Here is a 23,581-nt window from a genome sequence, read left to right on the forward strand (position 1 = left end):
TTACCACTTTCGACGCCAATCTCGAAACATCAGCCTCATAAAAGCTCATGACCCTACAAAAGAGGCAAAAGAGTTGTATGATCTGTTCGTTGGCAACGTACGGCGACGAATTTCTTCATTTGTTTTTGTTTCACGCAGGAATACCCCGATGGCACGGCGAGGTTGGTGTTTATCTTGATTCCAACTCTGTTTTCCGGTTTCTCCAAATCTAGCGCCATTTAACCAAGTTCCATGCCTCGCTGAGAGTCGCAAACAAACAGGTATCATAAACATAGTCACGATATTTAAGGAAAAATCACATCACTTATTGAATTTTTTCGCGGCCTCCAGCCAGAGCAAAATGGCTAAGGATGTTTGCCTCAAGAAAGTATCGGCGACAGAATGTATCCCTAGCGGACTACGCTTTGGACTTATTGCGCCGTCATATGTCGCTCTGACAATAGCTACTAGTTTCTTCGAAATGTACCCTTGCGCTGGGCTTTCTGGATACCCGTCCTGATTACGTTGTAGAAAGCCTTCTCTAGTAATAATAATACCATTACTGCTATGGGAACAAAAAAAGCAAGTGGAGCAGAATCCAGCCGGTTCAGATCACGTTTACGAAGGGTAGTTGCTCCCACACAGCAACTAGAAACCTCTTCGGGGTTCCCAAAAAAACTGTTCACTTAGTGTTCGCAACCTGGTTCTAACTAGAGCTAAGCCATCGTGAAGGAAGTTTCTGAGGATTCCTTGTTCCTCTCGGTAGCTTCGACATGTGCGTGAATTGTAGGGAATGCCGCTTTTGGCCCAAAAAGTTCTCGTAGTCGGGTCTTGTCATAGGAGGGTGTTGAGAAGGGGAGACTCCGCACACTGCTCCACAATGCCCCAAAGAATGTTGCTGCAACGAGACGTTAAGAAGGAGTTTGCTTTCTGTCGATCAAGCTTTTGACGTGGTCTTTGTTGCGTTGCAGGAGTCAGCTAATATCACCTGTGACGGTAGGAAGCACGCGAATAGCTCCAAAGTTGCCCCGGTTACTCCACTCATTGGGGAAGATATCGGATTTACAGCGTTTGCGAATGAGTGGTAGTATCAACTCTACAGAGAATTTAAGGTTTCGAAGGATTAGTTTCGCGGGAAGACTGCCAAAGCTGGCGGATCTACTGAGATTGAGCTTGTTGGCTGCAGAGATAATTCTGCTTATCTTTGAAGGGGCAGTTCCTATTCACATTTTGGATTGCGGGAATGGTCCATATTAAATATGGGTACGCGAGCGAAAGTAAGCGACCCCTTCCTTTTAAGATCAACTCCTAAATCTACTGCAAATTGCCCAATCAGTCGAAGCGAATCTGAGCTGGTGAGCCTTTTCCTCTGAGTTCGAGTATTTAGAGAACCTCGAGTACATTTTTCATCGACTCCTTGAGGCCGGTCTAGTACTGAACGTTGTGAAATGCAAATTCTTGCGACCAAATGTGATATTTCTTGGCCACTTGATTACACCTGAAGACATCAAAACAGACCCAGTCAAGGTGCTATCGATTTCGAGCTCTGCTTTTGAAAACATTAAAAGATTTGAGAAAGCTCTTGGGCTAGTTAAACTTTTACAGTCGTTTTTTGCCCAAGGCTTCAATCGATATTTAACGGATACCTCTCTGGGCCGACGATCAATGACTACAGCCTGATTGTGTGGTCTCCAGAAGTTGTCCAAACATTTGAGACCACCTAGCAACAGCTAGTGGAAGCTACACTTCTGGCATTCTCTCAGCAACATGCACCGCTAACCGTATTATTTGCCTTAGGTGCCGGCCCCTACTAAAAAGTGAATGAAATCTGATACCCGTTGATCTTCCTCTCCAAGCGACTGAATTCCACTCAGTAAGATGCAGTACCTACCCTCTTGGGTAATAAGTCGCGTATGTAGCTACTAAATACTTTTCTTTGGTATTTCTTTGAAGACCGTTCACAGTATTCACAGACTTTTGCTTTAAAAGCAGCCCGACAAAGCGTCCTGTCTGCTCTCCAATTTCGGCAATTTAGCACGTCCTGTGCAGGAAGAGTGTGTCGCCGATGATGATTCAAACTTCCAGAAATCTGTAAACTTTTGATTGTTGTTAATTCAACGAAAACCACGCTCCCCCTATTACATGTCCAAGTAAGATTATGCCAAAGTGCGCTATAGCATTCGGACCAACCATCACGACCGCAATGTTACCATTAGAAGCTTCTCAAGAACTGCGTGTAGAGTCTCATAGAAAGCCTGCTTTTACTCTATTGTCAAAATATCCGTTGGTACTTAGCACAGGACTTGTTAGCACTGATGAAGACAACAAATGGTTCCCGAAATATCAGTATTTGCAAGGCCAATAAATAACACTACTGAATAGAAAAAAGGAAGTTTTAATTATTTCAAATACGTTTTAATATGAATTGAACACTCGTAATTAAGATCCTATTAAAAGTCCTAGGTTATGCTAGCATGCACTATGGTAGTTTCCAGCAACAGTCCAACACAGGATTCACGTCTCCTACCACCAGGTTTTCCGCAACAAGGAGAAAATTACTCTCCATAGGTCCACCAACTCCTTCGCGTAGGGTCAGAATGTCTATCTTATATTGAAAATATTCGCATTAAAATTGGGAGATGCGAGCATTCCGTGGTTCCTCCAAAACTGGAGACTTCAGGCTTTGCTAAATTCTCGGAATATTAAAAACTTCCCGATTATGACGCTTTGAGATTGTTTTTTTTTGTCAATTTTTGACTGATGATGAGCAGAACTTCGACGAGCATGGAGCATGGCCATGATGTTGGCAGAAAGATAACAAAAGTCCTTGAACAAACTGGTAAATCCATTAAAATATTGTAGTATTTTCTCAGATATAAAATGTCGTCAAATTAATAATACAACCAAGAGAAATCGTACTTTTATCTGAGTAAATAAGAATTGCAGCTCTGAAGCGTTTTTGTTGAGTAATTTTAAAATCTCCTTTGGCAGATAGATTCACTTAACGGCAAATAAGAGAGAATCCCGTCATCTTCGTTTTTTTTTGGCCATGAATAAAAAATAACGATCGAATAAAACATCCTCAATCGGAACAATCACCACAGCATCTCAACCCACATCCGTATGCAAACAGAGGATCCAATAACAATGGAAAAATCACTGACTATCCTATTCTGAAAATTTAAGTTTCAGCAAAAATGCAGTATAACGCCACTTGTGTCATTCAACACTATGCCAGAGAAAAATTAATTTGGCAAATTTCCATCAGTTTTCCTCGCTCCTTTTTCCGCTTTTCTTTGCCTATTGACCTAAAATACAATACCAAAGTGCCGCACATATGTACTGTACTGCATAATAGAATTTGCGCCCTATGCCTGAGAAAACGATGCCTGAGTCCTGGTTGCATTTAAGACAATCGATAAATTGAAAATTCGATACTCAAGAGCTCAGTGAACGGTTCAATTCCTTGCCAAACTCGTTTCTGACATATTAAACATCATTTGAAATTTTCAGCTTGAAAAGTTGCTCGAAACACAAATTTTCCACCGTTTTCCTCCTGTCATGGGGGATTTTTTTTAGGGATGATTCGTGCAGGTGTAAGTGCTGGAAAATAAGGATTCTTAACGCCATTTGTGCCTTTGCGACTACTATGAGGATATTGGAAAAGAGAGTCTTCGACCAGGTAATTCACTTTTGACTGGGACTTATATGATTGAAGAGGAGCGAAGTGGTATTCATTTACTCTGAGTATCTAAAGATCGTCTCGTACTTTCACGCTACTTAGTCCTATCCTCAGTGGATACTGACTGATCTACAAAGTAACAAAAAAGGGGCACAACGTTCTAAATTTTGTCTCTCTAAAAATGCATGGAAATTGTGATGATATTTCGATCTAGTTTGCATCTTTGAATCTGAAAATCTATTATTAATTTAATACAAACACCAACGCCAACCCTCACTACAGGTCCTTAAACATCACAATCAAAATCGCCCAAAAAAATCATCAGCAAAAATTGATTTTTTGTGGTAATTTCCAGAAACCTCTTTTCTCACTGACAAAGCTGCAATACCTTCGCCTCATACACAGATTTTCTTAGATGCACCAGATACTTCCAGGTAGCAAATGTATTGAATTTTGTTGCCTTGAGACAGATAAATCGTCGAAAAAATAGGACAAATAACATCAAGGACCTGAAATCAATTCGGGGATTCAGGCAAGAAAAAAAAATTTCATTCTCTTCTCTGAGATACCGCAAAGATTTTAAGGAAATTGCAATTTTACAAATGTTTCTTGGTTTCAGGTGGACAAGGCTATTACGCTTGCACTTTGCTGAACTGCAGACTGATAGGTATTCTACCTGAGACGTGATTGTTTGTATTCAGGTAGGATATTGAAGTTTTTTTCTTTTAGACTTGGTTATATGAGTGGAAGCTTCTTTGTGGGATTATTGCAGGTATTGTAGGTGGGATAAAAAGTATTTTTTGCGTTCTTTTCTGAGAAGAAGAGGAAGAAATAAACAAACTTGGATAAATAAATATAAAATATTTATCAACGAAATTAAGTCAGCAGTGAAACGTGATACCTTTGTTGCCGTGCATTATCATTGAGCCTTCATAGCCAAGTTCTGGCTCGGAAATTGTGATAAACAACAACCAACAAGACGTTAAAAGCCGTGACCGTACCGTGGAAGTACATGGAGCCTAGGAGCCCGAGACAATTTAGATAAAATCACTCAGAAATGTTTTTCACCCCTGGGGAATCCCCTTTATTAGCTTAACATCCAATATCATTCCTGAATTTGTTTACCTTGCATTTTCTGCTGAGTAACTTTGTTCATCATTTGGCAGATTTCGGTTACCGTTGGAATTAAAACATCTTTATTTAATCGTATCTTTGATTCCTATAGAAATTTGATTACCGTTGCCAATCTCAACAATTTTCTTGATGAATATGATAAAAATAGGCTCAAGATGTAAATGAAACCTTTTCTCCAGCCTCCACAGAAACATGTAGGAGAGGTAAAAATCGGTAAGGATGATGTACCTTCTAGCAAAGCATTTGAATTCTCCGAAGAAATTTGACATATAATCCTCCCGAATGCTAAAAAGCTACTAAAATGTCATGTTACAGATTTCTGATATACCAAGATTGGCGGCCGGGGGTAGTTCTCGGAAAAACAAACATAAAGTGCTATTCTTAGATTTTCCTTTAAAAGGGTTTTGTATTCCAGGAGTACAAAATGCATGCATTGAACATGAGCTGTTAACCAAGCTTGCAAAGTCAAGCCCATCAAGAAGGGAGTTTCCTCAGTATCTGAAGTTTTTGAGGGGTCCAGAGTATAGGCTTTAATAACATTAAATTGATTTTTGGAATTTCACGGATGGCCCACGTCATTTTCACCTCGGTCTGAAATGTTCTTCCTACGACTCTGTGCGGAGTTAATGGTCCTAGCCATCGCCTAACCATAACGTTGATGTTACTTTGAGGAAAAGTTCAGAAACGGAAGAAGTGTAGTCAGAATCCTTCGATGGCACAACACAGGCATGAGTTGATGAAAGCTTGTATGCATATAGCAACAGAGAAAGAACACTGGTACTGGAAAGTCTGAACTTGAATCATCATCAACGGTGCAACAACTGGTATCCGGTCTAGGTCTGCCTTAATAAGGAACTCCAGACACCCAGTTTTTGCACCGAGGGCCACCTACGCCATCACTCCATCTCAGGCAGAATCTGCCTCGTCTCCTTTTTCTACCATAGATATTGCCCTTATATCCTTTCCGGGCTGGATCATCCTCATCCATAAGGTTTAGGTGACCCGCTCACCGTAATATATTGAGCCGGATTTTATCCAAAACCTGACAGTCATGGTATCGCTCATAAATCTCGTCGTTATGTCCATCGTCATGTAGGGGACTAAAAATTCTTTAGAGGATGCTTTTTGCTCGAACGCATCCAAAAGTTCGCAGTTTTTTTTGCTAAGAACCCAGGCCTCCGAGGAATACATAAGGACTGGCAAGATCATAGTCTTCTACAGTAAGAGGACCAGTTGGTACAATTTGTCCTGTTTTTAGTCCCGGGAGACTCGCCTTTATCCTCCTCCGTCTGCAGTTTTTCATTAAAAAAGAACTCCCAACGATCACCACGTGGAGGTGGAGATATGTTTTGTTAGTAGAGCTGTTGGTGTTGGCTCAGCCGGCGTTTCCCAGGTTTTATGCTCCATCGTGGGTACCAGTCCACGTTTCACCCTGAAACCTATACTACCCTTTGACCGAACTTGATGTTGGTGTTGAAATAGTTACATTTTAAAATTTGGTGGAGTATTGGGCATCCACACAGTCAGATTGTGCGACGGTGCGATGGTTGAGGAGTTAGAGCGCCAGCCTGCCAATCTCGCTGCTCCAGTTTCGAATCGCAGTCGCCATGGGTGTCTCTGTTCGTCTTGTGTTTGTCTCGCTCCTGTAAGCTTATCACTTGCCCAGCGTTAAGTGTGATGATAGTGAAACTGAAGCGCAATCTGACTTTTGGACCGAATTTATTGCTGAAATTCTTTGGTGAAACTTCACGAAAATGAACCGTTTTTGAGGCGAATGGTAATTTGTGGTGAAAAAGTGTGAAATACCAAAACAACGGCTGCAAAAGATCTGAATCCAATCGCGGTAAACTGGTTCAAACGGCCGCCAATTCCGGATCAACATCTGGCCAGAATTAGTTACAATATGTCAAGATGGGGGCAAGCAACATCTCGTAATTGCTTCGATCACGCTGCTGCCAGGGTAGAGGTTAAGCAGCGTGTCATGAGTTGCCTCTGCGCTGGACGAAACCGTAGTTAACTTTTGTAAAAACATGGGATCTAGCCCAGAACAAAGGGTCCGTGGGGTAGACACAAAGAAAGAAAGTCTCTTCCCAAGTGGATGGTGAACTCAGGACCTCCGGCACTTCCGGGGAGAAATTGGTATGTTTGTAAAAAAGTCTTCGGTGTCTTTTGAATTGGGTCTTAACTTTGCCCCCGAGCGTTTCCAATAAATGCAGTGCAAACTCCATTCAAGGGCCCGATGCCCGAATCAACCTCCTCCAAGGGATTAAACGGGCGCCGAAAGTCCGGCATTGTCTCATTCTGCGTCAGGTAATGGTAAAAAACGGTATCCCTAAGCACCGAATCCAGACAACCCAATCACTCGTCGAGTCGAGATGTCATGGAGCCGGGTCCCTGTTCCGGTATTGCTCACTGATTAGCACTAGATTAGACTTTTTCTCCGCAGAGAACTGCGTTAGTAACTGGTGAGCGGTTGCACTCCGATGCATGTTAATTTGTAGTATGCGGATCATACTAGTCGCGCCGTAGTCCTTTCTAGTTCCGCACCGAACTCGCAATTTTCGCTTTCTTTAGAGATCTCGATAACCTACCTGACTGCATCTGCAGCATGCTGTCCTCCTGTCGGGTCCCTTGCAAACTCCTGAAGTGTATCCATAGTCCAGACATCTGTAAAATTATCTCGAGCAACTTGTCCAAAAATGGGGTGATCGCCTCATGCAACACCATCTCAGATTGAATCTGAATAAAATTGAATTTTTGACGACCGATCCAGGCACAATCACTGTCAGCGACAATGACCTGCCCAGATTTAGATACTTCGGGTCAACGCTATCAGCCAATGGAGAATTGCGTTATGAAATTGCTTCACGCATTACGGTAACTTGAAGGAGCGTTCTACAATTGGTGTTCTTTGTGATTGACGTATCAACGAACGTCTCAAATCTTAAAATTTACCGCGGTGTCGTCCACCTTAACGCTCTCTATGGCTTTGAGTGTTGGCCGACTATAAAAGACAATGAACAGCGTCTTGCGATAAAGGAAACGAAGATGTTAGGTTAGACTTGTGGTGTGACACGTTTGGTCACATCCGAAATGAGGATATCCGTGATCGATATGGGGTTGCACCGATTTTGAAAATATTGCGAAAGAGGCGTTTTCGATGGTATGGTCACGTAATTCGCGCTAACGAAAATGCACTTGCCAAGTTTGGTCTGAACATCGAAATCGATGGTAAGCGACCAGAAGCCCGGCCAAAACAACGGTGGCTTGATATGCTGGATGCTGTAAGCAAACATGCTATAAACAAAATGCCGAAACCGATCACGATGAGTTAACCCCGCTTGTGGACGGGACAAAGGCTGAAGAAAAAGAAATAGCTTGCATACTACCCATCCAATTGTGATTATCCCGCTTTCAACATCCCAGCCGGGATTTACTCGCACATTGCTCTGGGGCTTTCACCATTACGAGTTTTTGACGTCGAGCATTCACAGTTGTGATACCCATCCGCGCATTGGTTACCTTTGGACATTCACTTTTTATGGCCTCCTACACTTCGACCTTTTCTGTGAGGAAGACAAGATTTTGGGTTTCTAGAGCGCACATAGCCTCTAGACTAGAAATGGAAGCCTTCTCCTCCAGTAACCCCTTGACCGCTTCGAAGAACGTACTCCTACATGCCGACTACGTCGTCGGCGCTAGTTCGACGAGGACTCCGCCACCCTTCTTTTATCGTATGGAACATCCTTCTGCTCCATTGTCTTTGGGTTTCATTCTGAAGCGGATTTCGCTAAGTCTAGTCCTTCTCCGTTTGTAGGTTTCTAGCCTCCTTATCTCTGGACAGACGGATCTCTTTAGGCGTAGCCAGTTCTTTCCTTTTGCCCTTCTTTGCTCGGATAATGTCTCTTTCAGGCACACCTTCCTCTTTCCGGTTTTTCCCCAATTCACTTTGCAGTGGGCTATCTGCGAGCCATTTGGCGCTTTCAGTGCTCCCGGCGGGAAGTGCGGCTATTTCTGCTTTCCAAGCGTCTTTCGCTGCTTGCCGCTGCCGTCCAGTAATTCCTCCATTTCCATCGGTCCATTTTTAATGCCTTTGCTGACGTTCTTCTGGAGCGACGTTGCCGACCGCATAAGCCTCACTACTGTCACACATTTCCTAATGAGTCTTTCCTCTTCGGCTTTAGCTATGACGGTCGACTGCACTCCCTCTCGCATCGTGTCCGAATCCACCTGCTTGGAGTTGCCGTCCCCGGAACGTCAGTCACTTGGTGAGGTTTCCTCCTTTCCTGATATTTCGTCAATTTATTTTGTATTATTATGATTATTCTCCAAGGAAGTTTCACTCACGAATCGTAGGCAAGGAAGCGAGTTGCAATAATCAGGAACGGGTATACCCTCGGAGACAAGCCCCTACACCAGTTCCCTAAGGTTTGACATACGTTCAGTTAATCCCGGAAATCACGAACGGATCAGTGCACGCTCAGGACAACGCGGTCTACTAACACCGGTTCAATGCGCACTACCCGACCAGAGCCCAAAGGGGCTGACTCTTGATACACCTTACTTTACCTGCCACCTTGGCAGAGCTAGGCTTTGCTGTGAATGAGTATCTGAGTCGAATCAGGGTAATAATATCCGGCATTGCTGACCACATTACTTCTTATAGGGTATTCCAAGCCCTATAATGTACTGCTACGATCTTGAATGAACAAACTTTAAGGCCCTGATCAAATTGTGCCAAAGATTATTATTAAACAAAGGCTTGTCTTTTAGGGCATTTATATCATATGTCCAGAAATTTTCTCCTTTTAGGGAGGCACTGGCCACTTGGCACTTAGGGAACACTTACACTTTTAGCACTTGTTCCTTGTTATACAGACACCTGCTCCGCCTCGACGACCTCAAGACACATCTTCGCTTCGAGTGCCTCCTTTGATTAACTTTCCGACTGCTCTCCTGATGGACAGGATGTCGAAGTCGCTACTTCATATGGCTCATGCAGCTGTGATAAGTTAGCTAGTACTTTCATTGTCTTTATCAGCGCTATAATGTGATGTTCCTCATACTGCCGTCAGCGTAGATTATAGGGACTTCACGATGTCCGTAAGTTTTCTCATTGTTTTTATAAGCTGCTCGCTTCATTCGTTGCTAGTTTTGCGGTATTAAGGGCCGTTTCTTGCCGGGAATTGTAAATATTTTCATTTTTGATAGCTCCCAAAAAACTTATGAAAATCTGGTTAATATTGATGGTGTTTCCCTTGGGTGGTAGTCCATTTCCTTCTTGGGAACCTGAAAAAAACTGCTGTTTCCGCAAGCAGACGCAAGTGAGGAACAAAAATTAAGTACTCCTTTAGATATGTTATTAGGCAAATAGGGAAGAAGTTGCCTTGATTTACAATGATGGTTAATATGACGGATTCGCTTCCAGAGAAAATGCCTAAAGGCTCTTGTTGTGTAGGAGAGTTCCGAGATTGAACGCTAATTGATACATTCTGCTTGAATGACCCTCTATTTACGTGCTTCGTGAACGGTGTCTACTATTCTTCAAGGATTTGATTAGAAAGGTTGCCAAAGGAATGAGTTTCAACTGTTGACTTTTAATTACTGAGTTGACAGTATCCTTTGCGTCGCGTACCATTTCGTTTGGTCATCGATAAAGTTCTGGACGCTGGAGTTGTTGGAGTCAGCTAGTGTGGGAACTAGTACGTGAATAGATTAAAACATTTCATCCAGGATTTAACCAGCCGGAGTTGCATTTTTAACGTCCGTAACGTTGACACATTGCAACTTCAGCTCAAGAAAGTTAAGCATAGTCTAGAGCACCGAGTTTCAACGTCTCTTGACATCAGTACTGGATAAGTTGAAAAAAAGTCACGATTCATTGTCTTTTAGCATATTCCCTAATTTTTCAAAGCTGCCTATCAACAGCGTGACAGGGATCATACTTGCTTACGCGTCTTTTGGTCACTGTGGTTTACTGTAGTTTATTGGGAGAGTCAGATTACATTCTCCTAGGTTGATACCTGTAGGACCAAATTTGATACGGATTTGTGCAATTATTATCACGATGAAGGTCTCATTTATCAGACCACCCAAACCGTGATAGGAGTTCTCGTTCCAAACATATTGCGAAGTCCAGGATAGCTTGACTTTAGAAATGGTCCCTAGTGGTTTGTGCAGCGAAGAAGCTAGAACTTCATTAATTTCAGTCGCATTGAAGCGCAACAGGTCAGGTGTTGCCGGCCATTGAAACAAGGGAAAGTAGATTGGGAAATTTAAAGTAGAATTTCAAAATTGAAGTACCAAATTTATGTCTCCATAAACATACAGAGCTACATTCAAACCGAAAACTTTCCCACAATCGACATTTCTACCGGAAAAAGTTTCCACCGGCAACAAGAGTTTCTACTCTAAAATTTCGCTTACTTCGCAAGCTGGCTCGTGTTTGAGTATAGAAAGTGCTTGGGAACAACTTCTAAAATCATTACTTCATCCCTTCATTTCCTTGCCGCATCCTCCGCTACTGTTCTCTCCAACAGCATTGAAAATCTAGATTTTCCAACGTAAACATTATTACATGATTATGTGTGGCATTTTGTGCAGAATTTAGGTTACGCTTGCAAATCCACGAGTAAAATCGAGTTTGATTGGATTGTCGACGACGATGATGTTTAGTAACTGAACCACAAACTTTTCGACTGACGTAAAAGCAGAGTTAGTACCGTAACTTCAACTTGAATAACAAAATTAAAAAAAGCACAAACAACAAAATGTTTATTTGTAAATGCTAAGTACGTTCAGCTGGCCGCACTCTGCTCCCCAGTCCCTAGAATGCAGCTTAATGCGGAGTGGATGTGTTACGTTTCAAGTACTTCAGTGGCAGAGTGGATACCGCGAAAAAATGTAGGAAAATATGTGTCGAAACCACAATCTGCAGAAATTGTGTAGTTGGTTTTGTGTTCGTACGTACAATGAGCGAATTAAAACTAACTTGATCGACTAACTAGCTTCATTCGATTCGAGGAAACTTGCATGTCACCAGATGCCGTAAAAATAAACCCGCTTAGTACCGACATCAGCTTCAAGCACAACTACCGGATTGGCCAGGCGAACTTCCAGTGCAAAGCGGATTACAGTTCTGTTTTGGACGACCAAAATCGGTGGATGGGATAAAGGACGTTTGTAAGAGCTACTTTGTTTTAAGTTGAATCTTCCCAAGGAAGCACTGATGCGCTGACCTCTATTTCAGAAGAGGTCTGACGTGAATCCCGCCTAAATTGCTTCGGTACCAAGCTCCGCGAGTACCACACTCATAGTGGGCCGCGGCTTGCGTCGACCTCAAAACGGCCAAACGGTAAATCCATTACGAATCTGAGTACACTCGCAAAGTTTAGATTCACTGGCTGAAATCGCTGTCTAGCTAACAAATGGCTATGCAAAGTATTCCCACATGGAGCCAACGGGCCGAGTGGCTCTGAAACGTGTAGTACGTAATGAATTCAAACTGCTACGCGGACGTATACAACACTGACGAGTTTGTCCCATGCTGTTCTCCTCAGCAAGCGTAATCGGGTTGTGCAAGGTCAATCCGCGCTTAATATGCTTACACCAGTGCTGCGCCAGCAGGCCGACTCGACGCTAGTACGCTGTAGGAAGCGGCCCAGCCACGCTAGTCAAGCTAACCTGCCGATGATAATACCACCATTAAATGGCATCATCTTGGTCGGACCATTATGTGACCTGAATTCCGCTCCTCATTTTTGGTTTCGATAGGAAAGTGATAAGTGTTTGATACACATTCGAAGCGAAAATTCTAATGTTTACAAATTCAATCCAAAGAAAATGAGGAAAAATCCCAAGAAAAAAAGATTCCGGTGCTTGCTTGGGAAAATTTTTCTGTTTGATTTTGATGTCGAGACGATTAGGAGAATTGTTGAAAGCATTAGAATTGCTAAATAGCAGCAACGGGCAATGTGTTCTGCTGAGTTGAGTGGTCTGAAATGGTGGCTCGATTGAATATGGGAAAGTGAGCGTCGCGAATGCAACTGGGTATGCCAAGTTGTTGCTTAATTCGAACAAATCGGTGGATATCTAAAAACATCGATTAGAATACGAAACAATATAAAATTAGAAGCTTAAAAGTGGGTCAGACATCAAGTGAGTTGGAAAAATGGTGTTGAGTTGGGTGTTAACATTTAGCTGGTGTGGATGGTAAGGTTTCAGGAAGTTGTCATTCTGTTTCATATGCAAATTCTTCTAGAATAGACAGAATCAAATTATGACGCGATGACATCATTCATCCGAGAAAGACTTATTGCTCCCCTTTTTTATGCTTTTGTGTTTTTAACTTGGGCCTGCGTCACCATTGACGTGGAAACAGTCCCGCCAGCAATTTACAGTAGAATCAAATCTGAAACATTTCGAAAACATCCGATTCCCAAAATGTAATTTTATAAACTCTTCCCTCTTGCGTCAAGTAATCTGTAAAGGATCCCGGCAACATTTCCATCACAAAACTACTGCCAGCGGGCGCTGCTCATTCCCATCCGTCTATCTATTCACCAAGCCATCATCTTTATCCCCCAACCGAAATTCATTTGGTGTCTTCTCAGCTTTATCTGCACGCCACGTGTCAATGACCGACGCACCCCTCTTCCATAGGCTCAGATTGCTCGGGCTGCTGCACCATGATGTGTGCATACTTGCCAACATCCAGGGGGAAAATACAAAGCTCCTTAAGCCGCCGATGCATTCGAACACTACAACAGGAGATATTTTTATTTCTGTTTACAATTCCAACCCTCATCAAGCGCGTCAAAGGAGCACACACTACTCTCGTAAAACAATATTGTGTAGCCTTTCCCATATATATATATATTCATAAAAATATCCCTTTAAAATATTCCTGCCGCCTTGGAACGAGTACAGCGATCTGATTTTTGAAGTTTTATAACGAAATTTATTGAAATTTCGGCCCCGACACAACATAGCCATTAGAGAGATCAAGAGCGGATAAACTCGAAGCGTCTGAGTCTTATTCCTTTTTCAAAGTCTCCGCAAGGCAAATTATAGTTTGGGGCTTGAGAGGAAATTGTTGGTTTTTCAAGAATTCACTAAAAATCCAAAAATTCGTTGTCGTCTACCTGGGACCCTTCCCAGACGGTGATGATGATAGCCCAAGGCGACGACTTTGGCAGCAGCTGCAATATGAAGAGGGTTACCATTTGTATACATGCAGGATCTTTGGAGTGATAGTCGAAAGGGAGAGAAGTGACTATGGTGGATTTTCGAGGGATTCAGAAGAACGAGGATGATTTGGTGTAAGGGCGAATTGAATCTGGTTCAATATTACAAAGACAATGATAAGCAATTTTATCGGTGAATATTGGAAGATTATAGACCGATTAAGTAGGTTCAGATCGAGTTTCGTTAACAATTACAATTTTTCCATTTCTTTGAAAGGTTTTATGGATTAATTACTGATTCGAGGTGGTTGAGTGCCAGGTTTTTTTTATCTGACTCCATTGGTTGAAAGTATGGATCCGGTTTCCTCGGGTTTGAATTCGACTTGGCTATAAATGCTTGTGATCATTTTTGTGAATCCACACGCGACCATGAGATATCAGGTCGGCCTATGGATAAATCTGTATAAGGCTCCGACTCAATAGAAAGCTTGTATTTAGTGCCTACGGTAAAGCTAGCCAGAAAGAAATGTAGGGAAACTGGAAATCCGACTACAGGCAGCCCTTCTGGGATACTACAGCCCAAATCTACCCGACCAGCAAACGAAAGAGGACCACTAAGAGCCACTAAGAAGAGGGGACTACTGGCTGAATCAATATCTTCTCCTTCACCCTTACCGGGAAAAGAGGAAAAAAGTGCAGACGGTGACTAGACGCTACTGGTTTAACGCCCGAACACTGTAACCTTCGAAAGGCAGAAGAAGGCACTGCGAAGGAAGTTGAAGCAGTTGCGATAATGTCCAGAGAAATCGGACGCAAGGAAGCGGAATCTTCGACTGAAAGTGGGGATAAACGGGTAACCCGGATGAGACCCACACTGAAAGCACCAGACTCTTCTGTCAGCGGTAATGCGCGCAAGAAGCATAGGACCAACACATCTTTGGTTGCGGGCATTGTTCCCCAGACACCCTGTACGGGTTGATGTAAACAGCGCGGAAAGCCTCGTGGATTGCCCCCTTTTCACAATGGGAGAACTCGAAGAAGCGGTTCTCACTATGAAAAACAGGAAGGCGCCAGGCCCTGATGGCATCCCGGCGGAAGTTTACAAACTGGTGTTCCGCCAACGGCCAGAATTGCTGCTCGAAGCGTTCAACGCGTGCTTGAAGGAGGGCATTTTTCCTTCTCGCTGGAAAGTGGCCAGACTCGCGTTGATCCGTAAGGGTAAAGGAGATCCGGAGCTCCCGTCTGTATACCGACCGCTGTGTATGCTTGACACGGCCGGAAAAGTGCTCGAGAAGCTCATCAGGGGTAGACTCGCTGAAGCGATCCGTGCTGCCGGGGACTTATCCGCAAGGCAGTTCGGTTTTAGAACAGGGAAATCTACAGTGGATGCTGTTATGGAGGTCGTAGATGCGTTTAATCGAGCCGGGGCGCACAGCCGCCGATCTCGACGGATAGTGCTCCTCATAACGCTTGACGTCAGAAATGCCTTCAATTCCGTAAGATGGACAGATGGACAGAGCTTTATTGTACTCCACACCAGGGCTGCGGGTATGTCGGTAGGTTATCAAATCAGCCAGAGAGATGAACAATGAAGCTGGTCCCCCCCATAGGAATACGGTCACGAAAGTGAGAAAGAAGAGGATGTATGCGCAAGGATGGCAAAATGTCAGAGGGACAATTTACCATCCTCCGGGAATGCCTGTGGGAAAAAATTCTGGAGCCTGGAACGAAGTCAAGATTTAACAATCAAGGTTTCCGCGATGGGCTTCTCCAATGAAGCTGCCTTAAAGTGGCTCCAGCAGCAATCCCGGCTTTGAGTTTTGGCGGTCGGCCCAAGTTCACTATTGTGAACACTGAGCTGCGCAGAACATGGCGGATGTTGGTTACTGGGCTCTCGAAGGAAAACAGAGGACATCGTCCGCATGTTGGGTGAACAGAATCCGGGCATAGACTTCGAACACTGGAGGGTCAAGTTCATGAATGCCAGGAAGGACAAGTCTACAAACGTGGAGGGTTTCAATTTGGTATTCGAACGGGATCCTGTGTCCGGATAGCTCAGTGATTAGAACACAAGGCTGTCCTATAGAAGGTGGCGGTTTATTTGTATGGATCGTATCGTCATTTGACATGGGATACCAGTCGACTCAGCTGTGAATGAATACCTGCGCAATGCTGACCACATTGCCTCCTATAGGGTACTGTAATCCTGTAGTGTATCGCTACGGTCTTGAATGAAGTGCTCTAATACACTTCAAGGCCCTGATCCAATTGGGTTGCTGCGCGAACGATTATTATTATTCAAACTGGACCAAAAGGGTAAATGTGCTCAGGGTCACCATATGATGCTCCACTTTTTCCTAGATAGACCGAAATTCAATCATATCAGGAAACTGTAGAGCATCATGTCCATTTTGAGAGCGAAGAACAATGATGGTCTTCGACTCACACAATATAGAGCAAATTGCAGCATCTTCTGTGCGATCTCCAACAAGGAGCTGCTCGCGGATAGTGGATACTGCACTGGTGACGGGACTACAGAGTGAATCCTACCTGCTAGTGACTTCTCCTACACCATTTACGAAACAGGCGGAAGAAACGGAAGCTAGAGACGTGAACGGAACTGACTTGGTGCCAGTTCGGGTGATCGAATCTATGCAATCCGGACACCGCAAACCAGTGAAGGTGTTAAGTGGAGAACAGACGAATGCTCTGCGGGATGAGATGAGACCTTTCATGGATGAGGACATAGGAACTGCAGTACCTCCAAGTGCGGCTTTTCTCTGAAAAATCAAACACGAGAGGATCGAGTCTCTGGCGGTACGGTGTGGGCGAAACCCCGTTACACGCGGACTGCGGCATACGCTTCTAACAGTTTTCCATTACAAATTAGACTAAGGTTTGTCGAAAATCATAAATATTGGTCAAATTTACCTGTAGCATGCAAAAGCTCCTCCTATTTGCTACCAGCGAAACTGACAAAGCTGCAGGACTTCCCCTACCTTTTTCTGATGCAAGAGCCATGGGTTCGATTTAATAGAATCTGTGGCATTGGATTAGTAAAGGGAACTTCTTCTACGATGAAAGATCCATAAGAGAGAGAGCTTTTGTCCTGATGTCAAGACGGTTTGAGACAGTTCTGTTCCCAGGACTTAGTGACGGTCATCGTAAATACCAGATTAATGGCGAGAGTAAAAACGTCATAGCGGCCTCCGCTTAGTTACATTATGATGCTTTGTATCCTCCACTGAAGCAAGAACTAAGGAATCTGGTAGCGCATGCAGAATCAAGTGGTATCGAACTCTTAATAGATTGCGATGCGAAGGCTCAACACATTTGTTGGGGCGGTAGCAAATGCAATTCAAAAGGAGAGAACCTATTTGATTTCATCACTTTAGCTTGTCTCATGACTGAAAACTTAACGTGCGCCCCTACGTTCGTGGGACTGAGAAGAAGTGAAGTAATTGACCTAATAATCTGTACTTCAAAAGTGTTAAAGTTGATTGCACACTAGCGGGGGCTAGACGAAGTCTCACTGTTAGATCATCGGTACCTAGAACTCAATCTTACTATTGCGGGCGAAGTCTGCAATACAAAGACGGAATCCTAGGAAAACTGATTGGACAAATTTCACTGAACTTCTTGACAATAAAGTACAGCTCCCCAGAGGACTAAGAACTACTTTGGCGTTTGAAGATAAATTGGAAACTCTGAATTGCCCACGTTTAGAGTGCTATGAAGAGCCTTGTCCTATTTCCCGAGGCCAAAGCGATAAAACGGTTCCTTAGTGGAACCGGGAACTGCAGAAACTCAGGAAATTAACCAGGCGACTTGTGAGCTGTGCTTGCAAAAGCAATAAGAACGTAGACTGGTCAAACTTCCGGCATGAATATAAGAGGCACGTTAGATGTTCGAAACGAGACTCCTTCAGATCGTACTGTGCCGAAAAAAAAGCGAAAGAAAGACTTCAAGACTATGCAGAGTTCTTAAAAGGGATCAGTCGGCCAAGTTGGACTCTTTCAAAAACTGCGATGATACTTTCACTCCAGACTGGAATCAGTACAGACCCTCCTGAAAGTACACCATCTGGGAGAACGGATGAGAGAAGTGGAAGAGGTGACACTTCTTGCAACCTTTCAACACACAAGTGCAAGGTGAACTGCAACACTGCCGAAGCGGTCGTTACCAATGAAGAGATAAAAGCCGCCATACTGTCCTTTGAAAGCACCTGGCATGGATGGTATCTGCCCAGCAATGCTAAAGAAGGGTATAGAGCATTAGAGCGATTGCTAAGAAATATCTATCTTGCTTTGGGCTATGTGCCTACCTCTTTGCAGAAGGTTAAGGGAGTCTTCATACCGAAAACTGGGAAAAGATGACTATTCTGATCCACAGAACTTTAGACAGATCAGCTTGACTTCATTCTTGCTGAAAGGTTTGGAGAGACTGGTTGAGCGTCACATTCATGGGAAGGCGCTTAAGTCGCACCCACTTAACGAAAACCAATATGCTTACCAGCGTGGAAAGTCCTTGGCTTTGAAGTAATGTAGACTATAATATAAAGCATGATCTTACCAAGTTTAGTGGAAATCGCACGATTACTAATAAGTTATAATAGGTCAAAATTGACGCTTCAGTGCAAATTCAAAGACTTTAAATATCAGTAGCACACGAAAGTGAATATTCTGACATAATATATGCAATACATTAATTTTAATAAGGTTTTGTGTTTTCCCGTACCCCGGCATCCCCATTTTAGGCGCAGACTTTTTGTGTCACTAAGGGTTGCCGGTGAAATTGCAGAACAGGTCCCTTATAGACTCCACAACCAACCTTAATTCGTCAGGCCAAATCTCATCTCTTCCCAACAACAATCTTTCCGTACTTTTGGAGGACATTACTGACTCTCGTGTTCGGGTACTCCTCCAAAAATTCAGCCAGATTACTACCGAATGTAGTCTCTCTAAACCAGTGAAGCTAAATGTGCAGCACCACATTAACACTACTGATTCCCCTATCTTCTCGAAGGTGCATCCCCTACCACCCCAGAAGCTGGCTATTGCGCAGAAAGAGTTTGAGTAACTTATGCAACAGAGTATCTGCAGACCTTCGGACAGCTGTTGGTCTTCCCCACTCCATATGGTCCCTAAGCCAAACGGCAAATGGCGCTCCTTTGGGGATTACAGAAGGCTAAACGCGCAGACTGCTCCACTCATCCACGACTTTGCGCATCATCTCGCAAACTGTCGCATCTTTTCGACCTTGGATTTAACCAAGACGTATCACCAAATTCCTGCAGCTCCAGAAGACATTCCAAAGACGGCAATATGCACACCCTTCGGACTCTTAGAGTTCACACGGATGACGTTTGGGTTGTGCAATGCGGCGCAAACCTTTCAAAGGTTCGTTCACTCGATCCTGCGAAACCTCGACTTCTGTTTTGTATATTTGGATGACGTTTTGGTCGCTTTTTCCACTGAGTATGAGCACTTAGCCCATCTCGAGTGCATTTTTCAACGTCTGCTTGAGGCCGGTTTAGTCCTAAACGTTGATAAATGCAAGTTTCTCCAAACACAGGTGAAATTCTTCGGTCACTTCATTTCCCCTGACGGAATACAGCCCGACCCAGGCTAGGTGCAAGCAATTACAAGTTTTTCGCGTCCGAAACTTGTGAAGGATTTGCAGAGGTTCTTGGGCATGTTAAACTTCTATCGTCGTTCGCTGCCCAAGGCCGTTTGATAAATCTCGACAGCAACTGGGTATAGGTGCCAGCTTGTCCAGAACGAAGATCATCTTTCACTTCCAGTATGAGAACAGGTGGAACATCTTCTTTCTTAGGCTCGCGTGTCTATCCTTGAATTTGTCATAGTAAAATTGGAAAATATATCGAAATCCATTTTGATTTCCATCCATATTTCTTTGTCCCTGTTAGGACTCAGTTGCTCAACTTTCCTCAAGTGCCATTAACCGAAGACTCTTCATTCAGTATCGTATCAAGAAGCTTCATAGAACACTGCGGTTTCACCTGGCGATTACCCCAAACTATGGATTAAATTCCCATGAACTCAAAAACCTGAAAAACGCTCTAAAAACTACAAAACGTTACACTCAAAGCTCACCAAACAACTCCGAACGCTCCGTAGCCAATTGGTCGATCTGGTTGAACATCTTGCGGCACTGCCGGGGGTTGATAGTATGGTGCTGCCGCTGCCAAGATAGCACCCTGCGGGGCACCACCGGCTGCTCCTCCTTGTACCAGCGACATGGACACGCTCATCGAGACCCTGGACTGACGTGCTGGGCCGCCAACGGCCGCCATCAGCAAATTCCCATGAAATACTTTACAAACCGGATAAGAAAATTTCTCCTACCAGCATTCCACTTGCTGAAGGATCAACGAAGGTCGGCGCTCCTTCCTCCCAGGACTCACCACGAGCCTGCCGATGCGAAATGAACTAATTGGCGTTTTCGCGGGGCTGCGATGAGCGGATCCAATTAAAACTGAACGGAAATTCGCTGCACTCAAAACACTTTCCACTTCCTTTTGCGCGGCTCAAGTAACTCACGATATCGTCACGCCCGGATAAACAGAGAATGGGGAGCACTTCACCGACGACCGGGCAAGAGTGGCGCGAAAATTTAAATTCCAAACTCCAGTCGGCAATTCACAATAACTGAATGAAAGCGAATTTTCGCAATGTTTTCTTTTCGTTGGCGATTATCGCGATTAAATTCCGCACGTGGCTCCCCGAGTGGAGCTGCTTGTCGACTAGTGAATGGAGAAATTGTGAGCCGCTCGCTTGGGCTGGGGACACTGCGGAGCTCGGGGACTGGTCGCGGAGACAACGTGACGTTGCTGGGAATATGTGCGTGTTGAAAATCGATACACCGCGATATATTCGCTTCCAGATTCTGATCGAGGACCTCCGGGAATCCACTCGCGACCGAACTGTCCAAACGAGAGTCCGCACACAGAGCACCCGTATCAGTCGAGCGTGCAGTCTCGACTGCAATTGGAAGTCCCTCAATTAACGCCAGCTGCCGTGCGAGGTTCGGCCTCGGTGCCAATCCTCCTCGGCCGCGCCGCAAACAAATCCCAACTTGACGACGATGTAAATGAACTCGCGTCCGAGCAGCCGCGCTTGGCAGGTTTCTTTGTCCGGGACCAGGCCGGGTTGCGGTGCTCCTCGGGCCTTTGTCGGGCCAAGAACAAAAACACGCCTCACAAGACGATGGAGCGGCGGAGCCTTCCGCAGCAGCTTGCCTGCAACCTACTCGAGGCCGAGAGAAGTCTCAAGGGTTTCGGGCTATTGTTATGAATCCTTCCAAGGGCCGGTGGCAACTTGAGTGCACGGACAGGCAGTTCTGCTCAGACTGCTCCGGGGCGCACTGCAAGACCAAAACAGCGACCGGAGAACTGGAACACGGGCTGAAGGCTGCGAGGTGACCTGTTCGAGAGGTCGAGGAGTCTCTGGTGCCTTGAGACTTGGCAGCAGGTTCTCGACGCGACGATAATCCGTTCTGGACAATGGTCGGGGGAATTGCCCGTCTTTCCGGTTTTGGGAGTCTCCAAAAACCTGGCCGTGCGGTTCCTTGAGCGAAGACTATCGGAGCCTCCGCCTGGACACTTCTTTCACTGGAGCGGCTTGGACAAAGCCTTCTGCTGCGCACTGTTGTCACCAAACACCTAGTTCAAGTCACCCGATTGACGTTTCGCACGAAATCTCACGCACGCACTGCAGCAGCTCGTTTCGACCTAAGCGACCGCAGGCTCAGATTCACGCGTCCGACACCGAATTGCAAGCAAACAAATTCTCACGTTCGCTTCCTGGGACTCTGCTGTGGCTGCCAACTTCCAGGTAATTGGGTCCGTCAACCACGAGCCGTGATGCGGTTCCGGAGGGTTTTGCTGGCGTTCCGCGGCACGGAAAACTGTTTCTCGTCAATGAACGGATGCACGACCGATTCCACACGCAGTAAAATTGAAAAACTGGAAATCTTTGAGTCAACGCCTGAGTCGAATTTGCTTTTTTCTCGGCCGTGGCTGGCGGCTGGTGCACTCGCGCCGTGCGGAACTCAAACACACTGTGACAGCAGCTCGGCTCGGCCCTCGGCAGCTCGTTCGTTTCCGTACTATCGCAGTTTTAGTACACTCCACCGACCCGGAACGTTTCGAATGTGCGAGTGGGATGCGACCATGCGGAATGACGTGCTAAAGTGGAACGTGGACCATAAGCGGTCCCGCTCTATGCAGGAACAAAAAAAATTGACAGGTTTCTGATAAAGACATTTGACGGAGGGGAACGAGTCGCGTTTAGTACAAAAATATGGCAGCTCAAAATTACGCTATGGAGATGTCACTTCCGTTTAGCACAAGCGGTTACATGGCGGGTTTGCTTGTGATTTATTGTGCTGGTTCCTCCCTGATGAATTGGTTTTTATTGTTGTCAAAAAGGAACAAATTATTATAGAAAAATTGCTTTTGGTATAGGATTTTGCTTTGTTTTCCAGTGCACGCTTTCGAAAACGACTGACACGTCATTAGCCTATGACGCTGGGAAACCATAGGTCAGGATTGGGTTTTATATAAGAGGGTTTTGTAGGCAGGGACAGCGCCCGAGATGACAATAGGTTTTTTAAGGCAGCTGAGGGTTGGATTTAGGTTTATTCTTGACAGAGGCTCCCGGATATTTAATGTTTGGTTTTGGCTTGCGTAAATCAAGGTTTTCACTTCCTGGAACTGTGCACCAGTGGCACTTCCCGCTGGAGTTTCTGAAGCAAATAACCTTAGACTCAGGTGAGGGTCCACCGGCTGAAATACGCAATGACCCTATTGGTTAGATGTTTGAGAGGGGCTAGTAAGGATGGTGCCGTCAGCGAAGAGCATCCTTCCTGATGCGGAAGGACAAATGTCGTTGAGGAGAATTGGCGACTGAGGGGGCGTCTGAGCTGCCGTTGGCGTATGGGATAAGTTTACGGGAGGGAGGAGAATATCGTGGAGGAAGATGTTAAAAAGTTTGGTGCCTAGAATGGATCCTTGAGGTACTCCTGAGTTTACCAGAAACTCGATGAAGCGAAGTCCATCGAAGCACATGTGGCAAGTTCTGTTGGAGATGAAGTCTCCAAGGATTCTGAATAAGGGGAGGGCGCAATTGGTCTGAATTAGATTGTAGAGCAAGCCCTCTTTCTTGCAATGCATATTTTCCAGGTTGTTGAGGTTGTGGTCTTGCAGGTACAGGATTGCCTGCTTGGTGGATCTGAGGGTTTCGAAGCCGAATTGATTAAGAGGAATGATAAAGGAATAGTGCCTATTGAGGTGACCTAGTAGGACACGCTCGAAAATTTTTCCAATATTGGAAAGAAGCGAGATAGACCTCATATCTTTGAGATAGCCCGAACACTCCTTCTTAGGAATAGGTATAAGGGGGTTGATTTCCATGATACCGGGAAGTGTCCGTTGTTTAGGTAGTTGTTGAAGAGGCTGGCGAGACGTTCGCTGATGGTAGGGGCACATTTCCGCAGGACAAAGTTAGAAATACCGGGAAAGCGGCGAACGATCCGATTCTGACTATATCAGCCGGACGTCGAGGGGCAAAGGTAAGAC

At 44.7% G+C, this 23,581-nt stretch overlaps 1 protein-coding gene across 6 annotated transcripts in view; it reads right to left on the minus strand.

The window, feature by feature from the left end:
- LOC119647496 (serine/threonine-protein kinase NLK) overlaps window positions 1-22,069 on the minus strand; it is a 361,344-nt gene extending 339,275 nt beyond the window's left edge. For 3 of the 6 annotated variants that reach the window (XR_005248885.1, XR_005248886.1, XM_038048455.1), the window contains exon 1: window positions 20,097-22,069. Coding sequence is in view for 2 of the 6 variants with exons in the window: in XM_038048455.1 (XP_037904383.1) it covers window positions 20,097-20,296 (200 nt within the window). In the remaining 4 variants the exon portion in view is untranslated. The remainder of the gene's footprint in view (window positions 1-20,096) is intronic. The other 3 variants (XR_005248883.1, XR_005248884.1, XM_038048454.1) reach the window with 2 other exon arrangements.
- Between the last annotated feature and the right edge of the window lie 1,512 nt (window positions 22,070-23,581).

Source organism: Hermetia illucens, chromosome 2 (genome assembly GCF_905115235.1).
Source record: "Hermetia illucens chromosome 2, iHerIll2.2.curated.20191125, whole genome shotgun sequence".
NCBI classification, from domain to species: Eukaryota; Metazoa; Arthropoda; class Insecta; order Diptera; family Stratiomyidae; genus Hermetia; species Hermetia illucens.